The sequence below is a fragment of the Lactuca serriola genome, chromosome 7 (genome assembly GCF_051521515.1).
Source record: "Lactuca serriola cultivar US96UC23 chromosome 7, Lser_US96UC23_V15, whole genome shotgun sequence".
In the NCBI taxonomy this organism is placed as follows: Eukaryota; Viridiplantae; Streptophyta; class Magnoliopsida; order Asterales; family Asteraceae; genus Lactuca; species Lactuca serriola.
This window is the reverse complement of record NC_136414.1, coordinates 173,259,415-173,279,095: the sequence shown is the minus strand read 5'-3', so window position 1 is coordinate 173,279,095 and position 19,681 is coordinate 173,259,415. Positions and strand designations below refer to the sequence as shown.

General features: G+C 33.2%; 1 protein-coding gene across 4 annotated transcripts; it reads left to right on the top strand.

The window, feature by feature from the left end:
• The first annotated feature begins 798 nt into the window (after positions 1–798).
• LOC145061302 (putative DUF21 domain-containing protein At3g13070, chloroplastic) lies at positions 799–6,554 on the top strand. Of its 4 annotated transcripts, none has more exons than XR_013687163.1 (16): positions 800–1,507; positions 1,575–1,672; positions 1,741–1,834; positions 1,923–2,000; positions 2,097–2,200; positions 2,294–2,375; positions 2,481–2,620; positions 2,707–2,785; positions 2,865–2,928; positions 3,798–3,889; positions 3,992–4,057; positions 4,137–4,253; positions 4,337–4,513; positions 5,330–5,553; positions 5,722–5,830; positions 5,954–6,554. XR_013687163.1 is itself a non-coding variant. In XM_079008743.1 (15 exons), the coding sequence occupies exons 1-14, from the start codon at positions 941–943 to the stop codon at positions 5,534–5,536; spliced, it is 1,965 nt and encodes a 654-aa protein (XP_078864869.1). In that variant the 5' UTR covers positions 800–940; the 3' UTR covers positions 5,537–5,553; positions 5,722–6,554. The 4 variants fall into 4 exon arrangements, 2 of the variants coding, with proteins under 2 accessions (XP_078864870.1, XP_078864869.1); XR_013687162.1 differs by having other exon boundaries at positions 5,951–6,554; XM_079008743.1 differs by having other exon boundaries at positions 5,722–6,554.
• Positions 6,555–19,681: the final 13,127 nt, after the last annotated feature.

Below are 19,681 nucleotides of genomic sequence, written 5' to 3'. Positions count from 1 at the left end.
ATATATATATATATATATATATATATATACTTTTGTTCTTACGAGAACACACTTAGTTCTCGAGAATCCAAGAACTCTTTATGAACCATTAGGCTTTGAGGTGTACCTAAACGCCTCACAAAATCAATTTCAACCGCTCAACGCCACTGCAAAATCATCTCATACCACGTTCCTGCTGGGGTAATGTTCACCTTCACCATTTCGTAAAGAAGTAGAATAAAGAAGAGACAAAAACTAAAGAATAAGAAAGAAAGAAGAGAATCGCATTGGAATCCGTTGCACTGGCCATAACCCACCATGACACACAAGGTGGAGGTGTTGTTTGGACGTTATAACGCCAACAACATAGACACCATACACCCGACATTAGTACACCTAAAGCCTTAGGATTGGAGGATCGAGAATGATGTGACAGTAAATGAGTTTATAAACGAATGGTCTATCTCATTTAATTAAAAAAAAATGAAGTAGTTTAGACATTTTATCTTATTGTGTGGTTGATCATCTTTAATCATATCCCGTAATTATCTTAATTAATAATCACTAATACAATTTTTGAATCCTTACATGATTATTGAATATTTAGCTATGATTTTACCAAAATTTGCTTCAATTTGTTGTTCTCAATCAAGTGAAGAACAACTCAAGAGAGGTACGTTTCTTTCTTTCTTTATTTATTTATGAAAATCATAGCCAGATGCAAATAATAGTTGATTCATAGAATATACTCATTATAAATCATTGACACAAATATCATTTCTTGGAGCCATTTACAAAATTAAATGGATGCAATCTATTTCACATATGACGATATCATGGGGTATCCGTGGGGCATCCATGAACACCAATCTCTAGCGCTTTTCCATCGTCAGCGATCCTAAACCCCTTAAAAAAACCCTTCACTGAATCCTTCAAGAACGCAACACAAATTCATATTTTCATGCAAATTTTGTATTTTCTTTCACCACCAAACACACACACAACTATGAATTCAACACTTCTGAGAACATCACCATTCATCCATCGTCGCCCTTTACACTCTTCACGAATCCCGGAGCCTTTTGCCCCCTTTCGATACCATGTCAATACAAAACCATTATGGAAACACAAGCTTCAGATTTCACGAACCTCTAGTTTCTTCGATGCCAAAGTATACCCAAAGAATCCCATAACCAGAGAAATTGTACCCGAAGAATCTACCAAAGATTCGTCAAGAAAAGAGGGTTTTGAGAAGTTTGGGGGTTTATTGAGATGCGGATTTCTTCTCGGTCTGTTGGTTTTGGGGGTAATTCGATGCCAAAGAGCTCTCGCATTTGATCCTGGTAGCGATTTAGGGGTTTTGGCACAGACGGGCGTTGTTCATACGCAAGGCTTCTGGAATGGGCCCAAAATTTCACAGATTTTCCGAGTTTTCAGAGAACAAGGTTTGATTTTAGCCGCACTTTTGGGCTTATCTGCCTTCTTCTCCATGGCCGAGACTTCGATCACCACTCTTTCCCCTTGGAAGGTATCTATCCCGTGTTTGATTACCTACATCGATATAGTGGTCCCTCAATATGGTGCATTGTTTACAGGTGAGAGAGTTAGCTGAAAAAGAAGATGAAAATGGCGTCTTCAAGCTCCTTCGTACCGATATCACACGATTCCTCACCACCATTCTCATTGGCACAACGTAAGCCTTACAATTTCTTTTCGTTTCCACTTAAATCTTGTTATTAACAATTATAATCTTGTTTCCAGTGTAGTCAACATTGGAGCTACTGCACTTTTTACAGAAGCAGCAACAACAGTGTTTGGTGAAGCTGGTGTTAGTGCAGCAACTGGTGTCATGACTGTATGTATCCAAAACCTAATTTTTAAATCAATACAACAAAATTTCATCCTAAAAAACCTAAATGATTTGGTTGTTAATTTAATTTCAGGTTGTTGTATTACTTCTCACTGAAATCACTCCCAAAAGTATAGCTGTTCATAATGCTACTGCTGTTGCTAGGGCTGTGGTAAGTAAATTTATTTGTATTTTGACTATTTTCTAATAAAAAAAATTACATTTTTAATATTATTTCAAATTAATTAATGTCTAAAATAATACATAGGTTCGTCCAGTTGCATGGCTCTCAATTGTTTTATATCCAGTTGGAAGAGTTGTAACTTTTCTTTCAATGGGAATGCTTAAAATTCTTGGTTTAAAAGGGAAAAGGTTAGCCATTTGACATTTCTTTTAAAATGTAAATACTAAATACTTTAAATTTCATTTATCTTTTTAATAATTTATGATTAAATTTTGTTTTAGTGAGCCATCTGTGACAGAAGATGAACTCAAGTTGATGTTGAGGGTTGCTGAGTTGAGTGGGGCCATTGAGGAAGAAGAACAAGTATCCATATCATATTATCATGATTATAAATTTATAATCTATGTCAAGTTTTCATTTTTTTTTATAGGAGAATAATATTTAAATTCAAAATTTTATTTAATACAGGATATGATTGAGAATGTGTTGGAGATAAAAGATACTCATGTGAAAGAGGTTATGACTCCTCTTATAGATGTAGTTGCAGTTGATTCTGGAGCAACATTAGTTGATTTTCATCAATTATGGGTGACTCATCAATACTCTAGGTAAAATTTAAAACAATTGGTTTTAAAAAAAGTAATTTTTTTTAATTTAAAAATAATTAACAAGTGTTGAATAATTGGACTCATAGGGTGCCTGTATTTGAGCAACGAATTGATAACATTGTGGGTGTGGCGTATGCAATGGATTTGTTGGATCTTGTTCAGAAAGTAAGTTGATTTTGAATTATTTTATTTTATGTTGTTTTTATTTATTGAGATTATATGATTTATCATGAAATATGTGAAGGGAGATATGCTGGAAACTGCTATGGTGGGAGAGATTGCTCATAAGCCTGCTTATTTTGTCCCTGGTAAGATTGTATATATTCATAGATTTGTAAAATTATAAAACTTGGAGAAAAAAGAAATTGGTTAGTTATGTTAAAATTTACCCAAATTGTGTTTTTGATGCATAAAAACTCCTAATTTAGTTGGGGAGTTAGATTACTCTTTATTATAATTATTTTGCATTTAGCATAATTCATTTTGTGAAACATGTCCTTTTGTTATTTGTTAATAGGTTTAATCTCAAAAAAGCCCTTATATTTTGTGTTTTTTCCGGGTTAAACCTCAAATTTATTTTTTGTCTGAAAAAGACCTTGTATTTTTTCATTTTTTTTTCCGATTTGGCCCTTTTAGTCATTTTTTGCAAAAAAATTTGTAAAATGCGAGGGTTTTTTCGATAAAAACAAAAAAAGTTGAGGGTTTATTTGGAAGCATTTAGAAGTTTTTTTTTTTTTTTTTTTTTTCCCGGAAAAAAGAAATACAAAGTTGAGGGCTTTTTCAGAAAAAATGAAAAAATACAAGGTCTTTTTCAGGCAAAAAATAAATTTAAGGTTTAATCCGGAAAAAAACATAAAATATAAGTTCTTTTTTTGAGATTAACCCTTGTTAATATGCACCTTCTATTTTGGTCAGTTTTGTGGTTGACCTTTTTGTAATCATATTTAAAAAAAAGTTAATTTATGAAAGATTTGAACAAAAAGTTTTACGGGTCAATCCAATCTTGACCCAACCCATACAAAATTACCCGTTTGACCCGTTCCCCAACCCGCCCATTTTGGATAATCTTTAAAATGAGTGCAAATTTATTACAATCAAGCATATGATATATATAGGGGCAATTTTTTATTTTTATAAACCTTAAACATGAATCATAAGTCATATAACCTTTTTGCAGATTCAATGTTGGTTTGGAATCTTCTTAGGGAATTTCGCATCCGGAAGGTCCACATGGCAGTTGTTCTTAATGAATATGGAGGAACAGTTGGAGTATGTTCATGTTCATGTTCTTCTTGATGTTTTATTAATTAACATTTTCTTAAATATTTAAATCTAAAAACTAATTTTTCCCTTTTGTTTCTTGATGAGCAGATTGTAACCCTTGAGGATGTTGTTGAAGAAATTGTTGGTGAAATCTTCGATGAGAATGACTCAAAGGTAGTTGGAATTGAAATTTATAAACTTTATAAATTTAGTAAACATTTGTTATAAAATGTTTTTGGATTACACTTTACAGGAGGAAATTGATAGAAAAACTGGGAATATTGTGAAGAGAGGGGATGGAGTCTTTGATGTTGATGCAAATACATCAATTGATCAACTTTGTGAAGATTTAGATATTATTTTGCCAGAGGTATGTAGTTTTTTTTTTACTATGTTTTTGTCAATCTTGATTATATATTTTCCAATAAAAGATGGATTTTTTTTTACATGCAGGATCATCAATATGAGACAGTTTCAGGGTTTATATGTGAAGCATTTGGATATATACCAAGAACAGGTGAAAGTGTTAAAGTAATTCTTAAAAAAGCAAATGAAGAAGAAGATGATGAGAGTAAACAAGAAAATAAGAATGAAGATCAGAAAGAAAAATCCCAAACATTCAAGCTTGAGGTAATTTTAATCTCTAAAGATAAGGGTTAATCTCATAAAAGACCTTATATTCTGTGTGTGTGTGTGTGTTTTTTTTTTCCGGATTAAACCTCAATCTTTTTTTTCCTGAAAAAGACATTGTATTTTTTTCATTTTTCCGAAAAAAACCCTCAACTTTGTCTTTTTCTCCGAAAAAACCCCTCAATCCTTCTGATTGTTTTTGAAAAAAATCTCAACTTTTTTATCTTTTTCCAACACATTTTACAAGTTTTTTTGGGAGTTTTATCCAGAAAAGTCCCATTATATTGGGAAATTTTTTGATAAAGTCCTAAATCTTTTTTTTTTGAACAGAAAAGTCTCATTATTTTGGGAAATAATCACATAATCTGTCATTTCCTGTTAAAATAAAAAAAATGAGTTTTTCGTTAATTTGGGCAAAATGTTAAATAACCAGACTTTTCTGTTAAAAAAAAGATTTAAGACTTTATTAAATTTTTTCCCAAAATAATGATCTTTTTCTGCATAAAACCTTTTTTTTTTTTTTTTTTTTTCGGAAAAAAAAACGACTAAAAGGGCCAGATCAGAAAAAATGAAAAAAATACAAGGTATTTTTCAGGGAAAAAAATAAAATTAAGGTTTAATCTGGACAAAACACTTAATATAAGGTCTTTTATGAGATTAAGAGACATTAAAAAACCTCACAACTACAAGCATCCTATTGATATTCATAAGATGTCTAATGCAATAAGGAAACAATTAAAACATTAAAAGGCAAATACAAAACCCTAAAACTCATATAAAAACAATATATGATTTGATTAAATATTTTATTTGCAGATATTGGCAGGAAATTGTAGAAAAGTAAATACAGTAAGATTTGAAAGAATAAACAATCATTCAGCAAAAGAAATCAAGGAAGCAGCTCGAATCATTCCAAGATTTTGGAAAAAAAATTGGAAAAATTACGAAAGCTCAGGAAGTGGTGATGATGAAACATTTTATCAAGAAACACCCCAAACCACCACCATTAACAACAACCAATGACCATCATCATCATCAAGGTATCATCATCATCATCATCTTTCACTTATTATATCTTATTCCCCCCCTCATAAGTTACACTAAAACCTAACTCAAAAGAAGCAAAAAAAAAAAAAACTAGAGATGAAGGGATGTGTCTACTTCATGTTTTGATGATAAAAACTCGATAAAAGGTTGTTTTTTTGCAGGTTTTTGAGGTTCTGTTTGCTTGGTGTATATATTGAGTCCAAGAGAAAGAGAATCTTGAAAACTGAGCCTAGGCTGCACCGATGACCTAACCGGTGGTGGCTCATAACGGTTAGTTTGACTTTGACTTTGACCTTGACCTTGACCTTGACCTTCAGGAAACAACTTTAAAACCTCCATCTCTTCCCTCTTCTCTCTCATTCTCTCAAGCTGCCGGAATCTTTCTTGCAGTAGAGCTATAGAAGAAGCACCACCACCACCTCCACCACCGCCACCTGCCGCCATCAACTTGCCGCCTTGCCTTCCCATGGGATGAAGAACTATCACTAATGTTTTTAGTTTGTGGGATATTTGTTAATTTTTTCTGTTGAACCTATTGATGGTTTTCTTTGTGAGTGTTATATATATATAATGTGGGGGTGTGTTTTTTAGTTTATAATAATATTTGTTTTGGAGAGTGAGCCTCCCTTTGTGGATTCTTGATGACGTCATTGGGGTATAGAATCGGCTAATGGAGCACAAGATCCAAGGGGAAAAAAGAAGGGTGAAGGCAAAAGGACTTTTTGAAGGAAAGAAAGGGTGAGGGAGTGAAAACAAGAGGACAAAGAGGAAAAGAGTGGGAGTGTTTGGAATTTTGTGTTTGTGAGAATATAAGGTTAGGTTTGATGCTGTGGTCAGGGTTTTTGTATTTTTTTATTTTTATTTTTGAGTGCTTTAAGCTTTGTAGAAGATGACAACGTTTTTGGTTTCTTGTTTATGGAGCTTATGTATATGTTTGTATTCCAAAATATTGCTTCTGATTTACTATATAGTATGATGGGAATTTGCTATAAAATCGTTCGTGTTATGATGGGAATTTGATAGGTGTTTTTTTTGGTTCTTGATTTTGACTTGTGACTGTTGGAATTCTAAGAGTTAACATCTTTCATTTAATTAGGGTAAAGATTGAGATTGCATATAAAACAAATGGTGGAATTATTGTCTATGTGGACTAGAGTGTGTTTGTTTGTACCTTAGCCACGAAGAATGGTCACATTCATGGAATGGTGTTTATTAATTTATGTTGTACGTACATATTTGTCTTCTATGATGTATGCATCAATTAGTCTATGGACATGTTTATTTATTCATATTGTACATACATCTTTGTTTTCTACAAATAGTTATTTATAGTGTTCAAAAGTGTTAACATATTTGAAAAAAATATGTACATAAAGAACGAACATAAATCGTTACATACACACAAACATTAAGAACTAGGAAACAAGTAATCTTTGGACGAAATCACTCAAAACTTGAGATTATTGGTGGTGTTTTGGTAATTACTTTGACCGACTTGTTTATGTAGTTTTCTTTAGAAATAATAACAATGTTTTATGTACTTTTGTTTACTTGAAATGTCTTCAACAAGCTTGTTGATTCCATTTCCTATTATTTAATGTCTAATCTCTTATATATCTCTTCCTATGCCATGTCCTTTATTTTCCTTGACTCATAGTTAGCAGTGTCATTGTGTCTTTCTTTTCGATTGCCTATTTCTTCATCTCCACTACACTATAAAAATCCCTTAAGTTAACATGTTTAACCCTACCTTTATCCCGAACCTCCTCGCTCCACCACCATTATTCTCTATGTTCATTAACTTTTCCTGACGACGTACCAAGAGTGTCTTTAGTTACATATACGATGGTTTATGGGGAGTATTATGGAACAATCTTGTAGAATATTTTATTGATGTATATATATATGATGCATATAGCTAGCTAGGTCTACTATAAGTCTATTATGACAAGAACTTGAAACCTATTGTATTGGTTTTGGTGTTCTTGATTACATCAATGTCTCCAAGAATGATTGTGCAACAAAATCTAATGATCTAAAATGGATCAAGATCGATTCCATAATGAAACTATTGATTTATGACATGATTTGTCAACATCTAATTTATATGATTATCAAGTAAAACACAATGACTCAATTAGCATGGAGAAATTGAGAAACCCGTTTTCGTGACAACAAAGATGCTAAAGCCATCAAACTCAAAAATAAGTTGCACAACATCACCATTTGTGATTCGTCCATCCCCACATACCGTACACACATCAAAACAATTACAAAACACTTGGATGATATTAATTCTATAGTCCCAAGAAGAATATTGTCACCCAAATGATTAATGGCTTGTCTCCTAAGTATGATTCTATTACAAGCCTTATCCAATAATGGTCTCCAATTCCAACGTTCCTTGAAGCTCTCTCCATGCTCCTTCTTGAGCATAAAATTTCCTAAACCACATTCTTCCCAATAGTACGACCATTCATCCTCTCTCATGGTTCTAAACATGAAAGGTTCCTATAAAAACCACAAACAAGATGGGAAAAATTGAGGCAACATCCATCACATTTGTGGTGGTTGTTGCCATTCTTAAACACTAAACGAAAGTTAACAAGCACCATAATAGGCGAAGAAATAACATCAATGACCTTTATTGCCCATGCCTCTTGGGCACTTGTATCTTGGTCCACCACACAATCCATGCACGTTACCAGACTAGACAAAGCTAGCCATGACCTGCCTCCTATACACTATCTTATATTTTACTTACATTTTTTTCGTCCTCCACCTATATATTTTATTGGTATCTTCTCTCACCCAACTTTGCCCATAACCCAACCATCTACGTGGAATCCAACACACATATGAAGGTCGTGAACGACAAGTTCTCGAATCTCATCACTAATGGTATATAAGTCCTTGTTCCTTGCAAATTACTATGTTGATACATTCAACCTTGTCATCAAAACCAACTACTATTTCTATTTTACTTAGCTTTCCAATGCCCGTCATTGTCTGATTCATTAGATTGATGTAATGATTTTATTTTTGTTCACATTTAACCTCATTGGATGGTATACATGCATTGATCTCTAGGTTTCCATGATCCACAATTTCCTGAACATGTCTTCCATCTACGTTGATCACTATATAACCTTAAATGGGAATTTAAGCATGATTTATGCGTTTTGCTTATTTTACCATGAGCATCATGTTTCAACATATATATGGTCTAGCTCAAACTTTTTAAATATCATTAGGGATCCTTTATGTCTTACTTTCTTCTACAGGCTAATGACATTCCGCTAACGACCTTCTTTATGACACTTCTCCAATATATTATGTCATCCTTTAGTCATGAGCTCTCCATGACATTCTTGGAAGAAATTAATTACTTTCTTGGGAATGCTACCACTCTCAGCCCTATTGGGATCTTTCTTAGCCATCATGCTAAATGAGTTATATTATGCTGCAATCATTGATGGATTGGCAATTAAGATGGGAGATCCGAATCGATTAATTTTGCCTTGCGAATTTGGCAATTCCACTTCAATAAATGCTTTAGCCGATTTGGGGTCTAGTATACATCTCATGACATATTCCTTTTACAAGAAGCTCGATCTACCAAAACTACAAAACACAAGGATAGCACTTCGAATGACGGATCACTTAATCACTCACCTACGTGGAATTGTTGAAGATTTGTTGGTGAATGTGGGGAAATTTATTTTTACGGTTGCCTTTGTGGTTCTAGACATGAAAGAAGATGGAGACCTTCCCATAATTTTGGGAAGACCATTCTTGAGCACCACGAGAGCCCTTGTTGACATCCATGATTCTAAGCTTAAATTTCGCGTAGAAGATGAAGGAATAACTTTTGAAATGTATCAAAAAGTAAGGCCAAAAGATGAAGTGTTAAGGGTGAATGATTTCGAAGAAGAAAATCTTAGCGAGCTAGATGAGATTGAGAAATTGATGGAAGAAGAGTTGAAGGCTTTGGAGAAGCCTCAAATTGAAGAAATAAAGTGTTCCAAGCCGAAGGCTTCAATTCCTATGACGTTTGAAGTATTTGCATTCACTACACCCAAGGCTCAAGTAGATGAAGCAAGTGATGAAGAAGAGATGAGCGAGGTAGAGATTAAACAAGAAAAAATGATTCAATCATTGTCAAGATGGAAGTTGAAGCAAGGGAAGAAAAAGGAAATGAGGGGAAGACGAATCTACTAGAAAGAATAAAGAGGTGAAACGAAAACATGATGAAAGCACCAATCAAAAGAAGAAAGAGAACTCGAAAAAGACGTACATAAGGCGAGTTTATGTGTATAAGAGAAGATGGAAAGAGCAGAAGGAGAAGAGGGAGAACCCACTCTCACCTGCAACAACGTAGTGCGGGAAAGAGTCCAGCTCATGACTCCTCCAAAAAGAAGCGCTTATCGGGAGGCAACTCGATCGTCTTGGTTTGCATTTTCTTTTCGTTTCTTTGTGTTTTACTTTTCGCTTTAATTTTTAGGATATTTGATCTTTTCATCATTCTTTCCCGTTTTCCATTCAACTGTGGGGTTGAAATTTTGAGTTTTGTTTATAAAAATATTTTAATTCGGATAAAAGTTTTAAGTTTTTGCGAAAATTAAAGCCCCACGGCATGGTGAGCTTAACTACGACATGATGCTAAGAAAAAAACCTAATATTTATGCAACTCTGAATCCCACGACATGACCCATTAAAACACCATGATGTGGCCCAACAAGGGGACTGGTTAGCAGGGGGACCAGTTCGGATCTGTTTGACTTTTAATAGCAAAAACCAAATCTCACTTTCTAAAACTCACGACTGCGCATACCCCCAACAGCGCCACACTCGAATTTCGATTTTTTCCTCCATTTTCTTCCTCAGTTCCACTTAACCCATCAAAAAGTATGCATTCTTGTTTCCTAATCTATTAATTTTACTACTGTTGTTCTTGATTTGAAGATTAGAGTTAGATTTTTCAAAATTATTGTTTTTGGTTTGAAATTGTTGGGTGCATGTTCATTTTTGAGTTTAGAGTAGCCCTAGGACGAAAAACCTTCACATTGTTGGACCATTGCTGCCTTGAATCAATCCCGGTTGAACCTTTGTTGTCATATGAACGCCATGACGTGGCCTTTCCTCGCCACAACGTGGCTACTGGGTATACAGGTTCTGTGTTTTTCTATTTGAACTGATATGTTGAGATCTGTTTTGGGTTGGTTTTTTTTGTTTTAATTTACAGGGATGTCACAAAAAGGATATAGAAAAGCTAATGTTGATGTGTCCAGTTTGCACCCTCTTTACCAATTCCCATGAGACATGCCACAATAGATTTTGGAAAGGTTTAACAATCGCTTGGAATGGTTACTTACAAGAAATATCGAGATTGCTCCTATTGTTGATTGGGTTCAGTTGACTCATCGAAGAATAATGGATTGAGTAAACCCATATTTGGATAAAATTTATGAGGGTGATGGAATATCGTTCGTTTGTAATGGGTGGAGGAACATTTTTGGAGTTCAAGAAGTGGTTTACAAGGAGCTTTCGGTTGAATTGTTCGCTATAGTTAACTTTGCGGCGAATACTATGGATTTGATGTACTTGAGAGCTATCACATTTAGGCTTGGTGGGTATTATCGGGAAAGTAGCCTGGTGGAGTTTGCATGGCGGGTGGGCTTATATAGTCTAGATGAAGTCATGTCGCCACAATGTGCATCATTATATCAGGTTACTAAGTAAGGTTTTCAATTTGAGGGGAAAGATATGGAGTTTTGGCAACAAATTGCCTATAAGACTTATGCTACTAAATCTGCTCAAGAAAGCTAGATTAGATCTCCGATCCAGCGATTCATGAACCGACTCCTCACATTTAGTATCAACCAAAAGCAACATGGAGATAAAGTCCCGCAAACGAACCTATTTGTGGAGCATTATTATGCTGGACATTTTTGTGACTTACCTTATATGTTGGCCCGTTTTCTTGGAGAAAGTGCGACAATTTCGCAACCAGGAAGTCCATTTACTGGGGGAAACTTTGTGACTCATTTGGAAAAGTCATATGGCGTGTTAATTCTGGGCATGATTGCAACATTGACGTGTGTTCGGGCGAAAAACATCACTATTAGTTTTTTGGAGAACATGCACGTAGTGAAGTTGGTGAGAGGTGTTTATGTTATTTCGACGGATGACCCGGTAGAGCCCGTTGAGCAAGTGGAGGAGCCAAGGTAGAGGGGACGACGAAATGTGCAAGGCCGAGGAGAGCAGGGCCAGCCATAACAATTCCATGACATACCAGCTGGAGGTCTACCCACCGACCCATTTCAGAGTAGTTTTGGATATTATTTAGATAATATTCGTGGGGCCGTTCATTATCAAAACCATGCGATTGACGGGATTTATGCGCATTTCCATATCGAGCGGCCACCAATTTTCCGCAACAAACTCCATATATTCCAAGTTGGGAGGAGATATGGGCGTCGCACAACTTTGGATCCAGATCGAGTGGAGCCCGAGAGGATGATGATTAGTGATTTTTATCCTTTTTATTTTTATTTTTATGTTTGGTGTGTTTTGTTTGTTTTAATACTTCTTTTTATTTGTTTGGTTTGGTTTGTTTTTATTTAGGTTTGTAATCGAATGATTGTGATGTTTTCTGAATTTATCTAGGAAGTTTGTTTTATTTTTGGTTGTGCAGCATAGAGGGTAAGTTTTTAAGAGAGAATATAAAGCCATGTGAGTAAAACGTATAACCGAGAGCAACAACTTTGCATAAGTGTAGGGTGCGTGTTGAGAGTTTTCGGAGAAATCTGAAATTTTGGAGGATTATGACTTGTGAATCCAATGCATGAAGTGATCTAAAACACAACTTCAGAAGTATACTTGGACAAACGCTATTTTGCTGATCGTCTAGTGCCCACGATGTGGCATCACTAGGCCACGACGTGGCGATCTTATTTTTCGCAATCATGACGATTTCTTACCTGACACCACGACTTGACGTTGCTTTCCCACGTCGTGGCTGGGCTAAAGTGCATACTTTGAAGTTTTGTTGCCCCACATTTTTAAGGGCATGGTTCTTGGCTCCATTTATCCTGCATATTTATGAGTTGCTGAAGACCATGTTTCCAGTTATTATCAAGATATTCAAGTTTTCCACACACTTTCAAGAATTTGATCTCACTACTACTATTCTAACGGAGTCTGTTCAAATTTATCCTTTTTACTTTTATGTTCTTTAATTGTTTAACTATGCAATGGGGACATTGCATCAACTAAGTGTGAGGTAAGAGGTTGAATGTAGGAATGCACTTACTGATGATAAAAGTTGAAAAATTGACTAGGATTAAATTTTTTAGAAAGACTTGAAACAATGGTCTAAAATTAAATCTAGTTAAAAATTATTGTATTGTTGTGTTGAGACCTAGTTTGCTAGTGTTGCGTGGGACAACCTAATGCGAGTTTCGATGTTTATTTGAGCCAATATATGTTATAGTGTATTTGTGGCTTCCTTGTCATAGTGAAATCGTGGAACAAAAACACGTTATTATTTAGTTTGAAGGACATAATATGTTTAGCATCGTGTACCAGAAATGTATCCAAGAGAGCTTATGTAGTTATTGCACATTAGACTAATACCTCTAAATATAAGGGTTGATTTAAGTTCCCTTGCTTAAGGATACGTTTTTTATTTTTTAGGATTTTTAGTTTTGAGTGAAAAAAAGTGAAAAGAAAAAAAAGAGAAAAAGAGAAAAGAAAAAAAAGTTGCAAAGTTTGAGAGAATAAGAATTTATAAAGCTATGAAGATCAAGAAATATGAAGAAAAGTTCAAGAAATCCAAAAGTTGAAGACTCAAGAATAAGACAATTTGCCAAGTTGTTATTGTAATTTTTATTTCTAAAGTATTTTTCCATATGTATGTTTGAGGGCTTAGCCAAAAATTACCTTGAGGTTAAGAAAAATTATAAGGATATATTCGGAAGGATGCATAAAATGAATGTTGTTCAAATTATGAAGATCTTGAAGAAAGTGAAGAAAATAAGGCAAATTGCTAAAAGCCAAGAGCTTAGTAGTCAAAAATGTAATTTTTCTTTCTAGGTTACTTTACTATATGTATGCTTGAGAATTTTAAAAAATTACCTTGAGATTAAGAAAGTTTTCTGAGGATGTATTCGGAGGGATGCAACAATGAATGTTGTTAAAAATAAGTGGAGAACGTTTATGAGGATTGTGAGTATTTAAGGCTTGGGAAGTAATTAGGATTTAGACACAAATATATGCATTGGGATGAAACATAATTGGTGAACTCAAATTAGGTTATTCTGTGTGATGTTGGTGAACAAAGTTTTGATGTATGGTATTAGAATGAAATCATAATGAATCTAGTTTTGCTTGCGGACAAGCAAAAAAATAGTGTGGGGTATTTTGATATGACCTTATTTAACTATGTATTTTAAGCCATTATCTTAATATATTTGAGTAAAAATGTTATATTTGAAGATATATGATACTTAATATGCTTTGAAATGTTCAATTACAGGTAAAATGGAATCTTGTAATGCAAAATGAAGAGAAAGGAGCTAAAAAGACGCAAAAAGGATGTTGCCGGACAACTTGACCTCTCGTAAGTATTTTGACCATATTTCATGAGTCGTAACTCCGATTGACGAGATTCAAAATGTTCTGGAAACTAGAGAAAATTATGGACAACTATCGTGTTTTGATAAAATTTTGATTCCTAGTGCCCACGCCGTGGAAAAGCGTTTCCACGATGAGGCAAATCTGAAAATTTCGTGGACGCGAAGAAAACAGTTCCCACGACGTAGCAACTATTTCTCCACATGACGACCTGAAACCCATAAATAGAGCCAAAAAATAGCCCTAATGACATATATTGAACCCTACTTTGTTCCCTATAAACATAAACCCTTGAGAAGCCGTTTTGAGGGTCTAGAAGGCGGCCAGAGGGCCGTTAAGCTGAGATGGAGCGAAGATCTGAAGGATTCGAGAGCTGATTCATGATATGAATCATTCGGTTTGTTGTTCTTACCATGATTAGTATTCCATTTGTTTCTCTTTGTGTTTTTACTTTTTGAATTTAGGTGTTAAAAGTTGTTGCCTTCGTTTGGAGTAGATGAAACTCGATTTTATGTGTTGCTTTATTTAATTTTGGATTTTAATAATTTGGTTATTAATTGTGTTTGATTGATCATTACCTATTATGTTAAAATTATGATTTGCCTATTGCTGAGTTATGCGTAGTTAAGAGGATTAATCTTATTACATTAACTTGAATCTTGTTCGAAATGGGGTATAGTAAGGCTTTGAATTCTGAGAATTGTGTAAAACACTTTTAGATTAAAACATTTGGGTGGTACTCCTAATATTCTTTAATCGAATAAGACTCAGAGAGACAAAAATTTAGAATGTTTTGATGATAGTTTCGTATGTACCAGAAATGAGACCAAAACCGACTTTATGATCTTTGTCTGAAAACTGTCATATGACAGTTTCAAACTGTCATAAAACTATAAAAACTGGTATAAAAACGGAAGTTTGGATAAGGTTCAAACAATGGTTAATTCTCTGAAATTCTGATTTTCTGATGTAGTTTTAATATAGCTCGACCCCAGCTAGGGGCTCTGCCCCTTGGACCCCGCTCCCAGGGGTGCTGCCGCCGGACCCTCATTCGTTTAGGGGCTTCACCCCTAAATGACAACGTACTTTGAAAACTTGATCAAACTTAAACAAGTGTGTAGTCCACACCTTCCTTACTTGTTTAATATTTATCAAGATCACTTTTGTTCAACAAAGTAATCCCATTACACTTACATAATATTGATGATAACAAATCACAAACAAATCTTAATTAGTTTATGATCATTAAACTGTTAGGACTAGAGGTTGATTAAATCCTAGGGTTAGGTAATGTTAAACTGTAACTTTGGCTGTGTTAGAGAGTATTAGATATCTATGCTATGCTTTGATTGATTGTCATGACCGTTGATGAGAAATCACTAGATCATATCATTCATAATCCGAATATATTAAATTAATTATGTGTTCACAAATTACATGATCATTGTGTGAGTTGTTCATTAATAATTAGTTCTAGGAAATCCGATCAAGATAACTAGTCGCTATTAAATCCATTGCACTATTAACGAATTTAGCCATGATTTTGAGAAGTAATCCCGACTAAACCAAAATACCCGAAGTGATTCGTTTCCAATCAATTTATCTAGTTCGTCAGTTATCGATTTGTTTGACATTTAATAATAAAAACCCACTTTTACTGCTTTCTTTTCTTTAGTATAACCTATAATCCAAAATTCTAATATTAAATCACTACCGTTCCCCTCGAGTTCGACACCTTTAGTTATCAAAACTATACTATACTCGATCAGGTTCACTGCATATAAGTCATGGTTTAAATGCGATAGACTATGAATTATAAATAAAAAACTAGTGCATTAAAAATACATATACCATGTCAAACACCGAGGTGAAGCTCGATGACACTAGACCTCTTATTGTCGATCCCACTATTTATGCAGTATTGCATGTGCTCTGCAGTACCTCGCCTTTATCACATTGGATCTTACTTATGTCGTTCGACTAATATGGTTTTTTTATGGTTATGCATGATCATCATGAGGCCCACTTTGGCACTCTTATGTGCATTTAATGGTATGTATGGTACACTTTTGATCACGAGCGTTAGATATATGCTTCTTCCTCACTAGACCTTATTGCATACTTTAATACAATTGAGGTAGATGCTTGACTATGAAACTGTCTACTTTGAGGTATACTGATTTTTTTGGCATTAACCTTTTATTTTGGTCCTCTGCATGACCATGCAGTCCAGTGCTAAGGTTGAATACCATGTTGTTGTGAATGCTGTTGCGGAGACCTGTTGGTTGCGGAGTCCTCTTCGAGAGCTTATACTCAGTAGCGGGCCTATTTTTAGAGTTGTTTTCAATTAATCGAAATAGATATTTTAATAAGTAGATTATTTTCTTAGAATGACTAAACACACACCTGTACACTACTTCATGCCGTCTCAAACAAAACTTCAACCCTCGATCTAAAGATACATTTTCACAAACACATGATAGGTTACAAATACTTTGATTAAAAGAAGTAGATAACCAAAGTACCAAAGGGCTTCTAGCCCAACGGTATCAAGTAATGCCCTCCCTCTTTGAAGTCGAGGGTTCAAGTCCTGTCGTGGACATAAAAAAAGAAGTAGATAACTACTCGGGATTTTATAATAGGGCCTGAGACATGGCCTTTTAACCGCTCTTTATTTGAAAAAAAGGGAAACAGGTATGGCTGGTTGGGCCTTTTTGGACCAGGACTGGACTCCCTTAGTTGTGCCATTCTTTAAACGATCTTGGGACAGTTATTGGGCCATACAGTTAACTGGTCCTCTTCCCACCACTGGTGTAAATATGAGAATCTTTAACACTTAACAAAGTTAAAATAAAATATGCCTCGCTGGATTCGAACATACAATCACTTTAAAAAGTTGTTAATTTTCACACAAAGCCAACCAACAAATCTTGACCGTAAATTTTTTTTAGATCTTATTGTGGATCACCAATTTGGCCCAAAATTGGTCCAAGACTTCACTAGAAATAGCTGAACTTAAAGCCCAAAAGGTGGCTTGTATTAGATTGTGACAAAACTTAGGAGTCGTTTATACATAATTCTGATAATTCATCAAATAATGTTTATATTATATGATTATCAGTTCATTTTGGGAAAGATCGTAGCTAACCAAGATTAACTATATAGTTCATAGAAAACGTTTCATTACAAAAACCATATTTTTCATGAAGGAAATTATTAACGGTTATTATGAGGAGCAAATATAATATCTTACAAAATATCTTATATTTACAAATTTATCGGTTATTATACAAGTATACATATTTTTTTCGAATTTTACAATTTAGGTTAACTTGTCAAAAATATTTGGAAATACTACAACGTTTGGAACACGAAATAATAGGTCAAGCTAACTCCGAACGAGGCCACTACTATTCACACCCACCAAGGTTTCCTTAAACTTCACTTGTTTCAAAATTAATCCATAACTTTAACCATAAAAAAGTTTAAAAGTTAATGTTACTTTTAGTAATCAATTATCATTCCTTTTAACTTTTCTTTTTCCTCCTAAAGTCATAAACTTTATTTTTAAGTTCCAATATTATAAAAATATATATCTTAACACCAAGTTGTTACTATTTAATAACAGGCCATATACTTTATGCATAAATGTGGTAGTGTCCACTTTGTACACAAATGCTAGAATGGATATAATATAATGTTTTTATTTATTGATATTATCATGCAACCATGTCTTTAAAGGAATTTAATTAGATAAATTTTCACTAATTAAATGCTTATATATATATATATATATATATATATATATATATATATATACCTGTTTGTATGTGTATGTGTGTATCTAGGGATACGATCAAATCAATATAAAATGAAGATGTTAAGACACTATTTTTACGTCATTATTTACGATGAATATATCAATAATTATATGTTAATATGCATATTAAAATTTAATATAATATTATACCTATACAAAATTCATAGCAAAATAATAATATATAAATAGAGTATTCATGTTTTCATTTTATTTAATATTTTCATATAAACCATATATATATATATATATATATATATATATATATATATATATATATATATATATATATATATATATATATATATATATATATATATATATATATATATATATATATATATAAAGATTTTATGTTATTGCGCTTCAAATTTTTTCTAGTATGAATTATTGACTGGATTTATTGATTTTAAATTATCAACATGGTGTGTATATGTATATATCTATGTATGCACATACATACATATTACATATACACATCACAATATAAAATTAACAAATTAAGTTCCAAACAATACTAAATAAACGTAATTATAGGAACAAATTAGTTTTTATAAGCAAGGTCAACAACTTAAACTCTCCGTAGATACCTTATATCGTAGATAAAAGATATGTTTCATACTTAAAAAGATTAATGTTTAATATATTTAGGAGACCAATCATTGTTTAGTAGATCAGCAATTAATATTTTATGTGTTAAATGTTTAGTAAATTAGTAGTATAATAAATTAAAAATCAAATTCATCCTTACGTGCTAAAGTCTAACGATTTAAATAATATGGATAATGTTAGGCTATATTAATATGATTTGGTGGAGTTGTTTAGAATAATCACAATACTAACATTGTCTAATTTGAAAAATTATAATTAGGTTCATACTGCTTATGTTTGTGTCATAACTTCTAAATTGCAACTAAATGTTAAAGTTATAAAGGAGATTATTATATATTGTATTATTAGAAGGAAATAAGAATTGCAATAAATATATAAAATAAAAACCACCCCTCAAATAGTTAAAACTAATTTTTTGTCTAATGGATTATATAATAGGAAACATCAATTCAACAAATAAAAAACAAATCAAAATATATTCGCTATAATAAACTTTTCAATAAGACTAATTTGTAGGTTCCACTAAAAACCACGTAAATAAATAAAAGAAACATTATAAAATTGTGAAAAAGTGTTTATATATATATATATATATATATATATATATATATATATATATATATATATATATATATATATATATATATATTCTTGTAAGGCCGGACGGAGTGGCGAACGCGGAAACCGCGGGAAACGATCCCGCACGAAGAAACACCGTTCCGGGGGTGCGGGAAAGGAAACGCGGGAAAAAGGTGGGCGGTGGGGGGTGGGGGGGGGGGGGGGAGTCCCGCACTCTCTCTCTTCACATTACTGGCTTGTTTATTTTTTTATTTTTTATTTATTTTTACTTTTTGTGATTCCAAACGGTTATATATATATATATATATATATATATATATATATATATATATATATATATATATATATATGGAATGAGTTCCAAGGAAAACAAATAAGTAAGGCAACATCTACCGGAACCAATAATCAAATGACACGTGTCCATTTCTTTCTTCACAAGTAATGTATTGTGGAAGTGATGTGTTGTCATGTTTTCA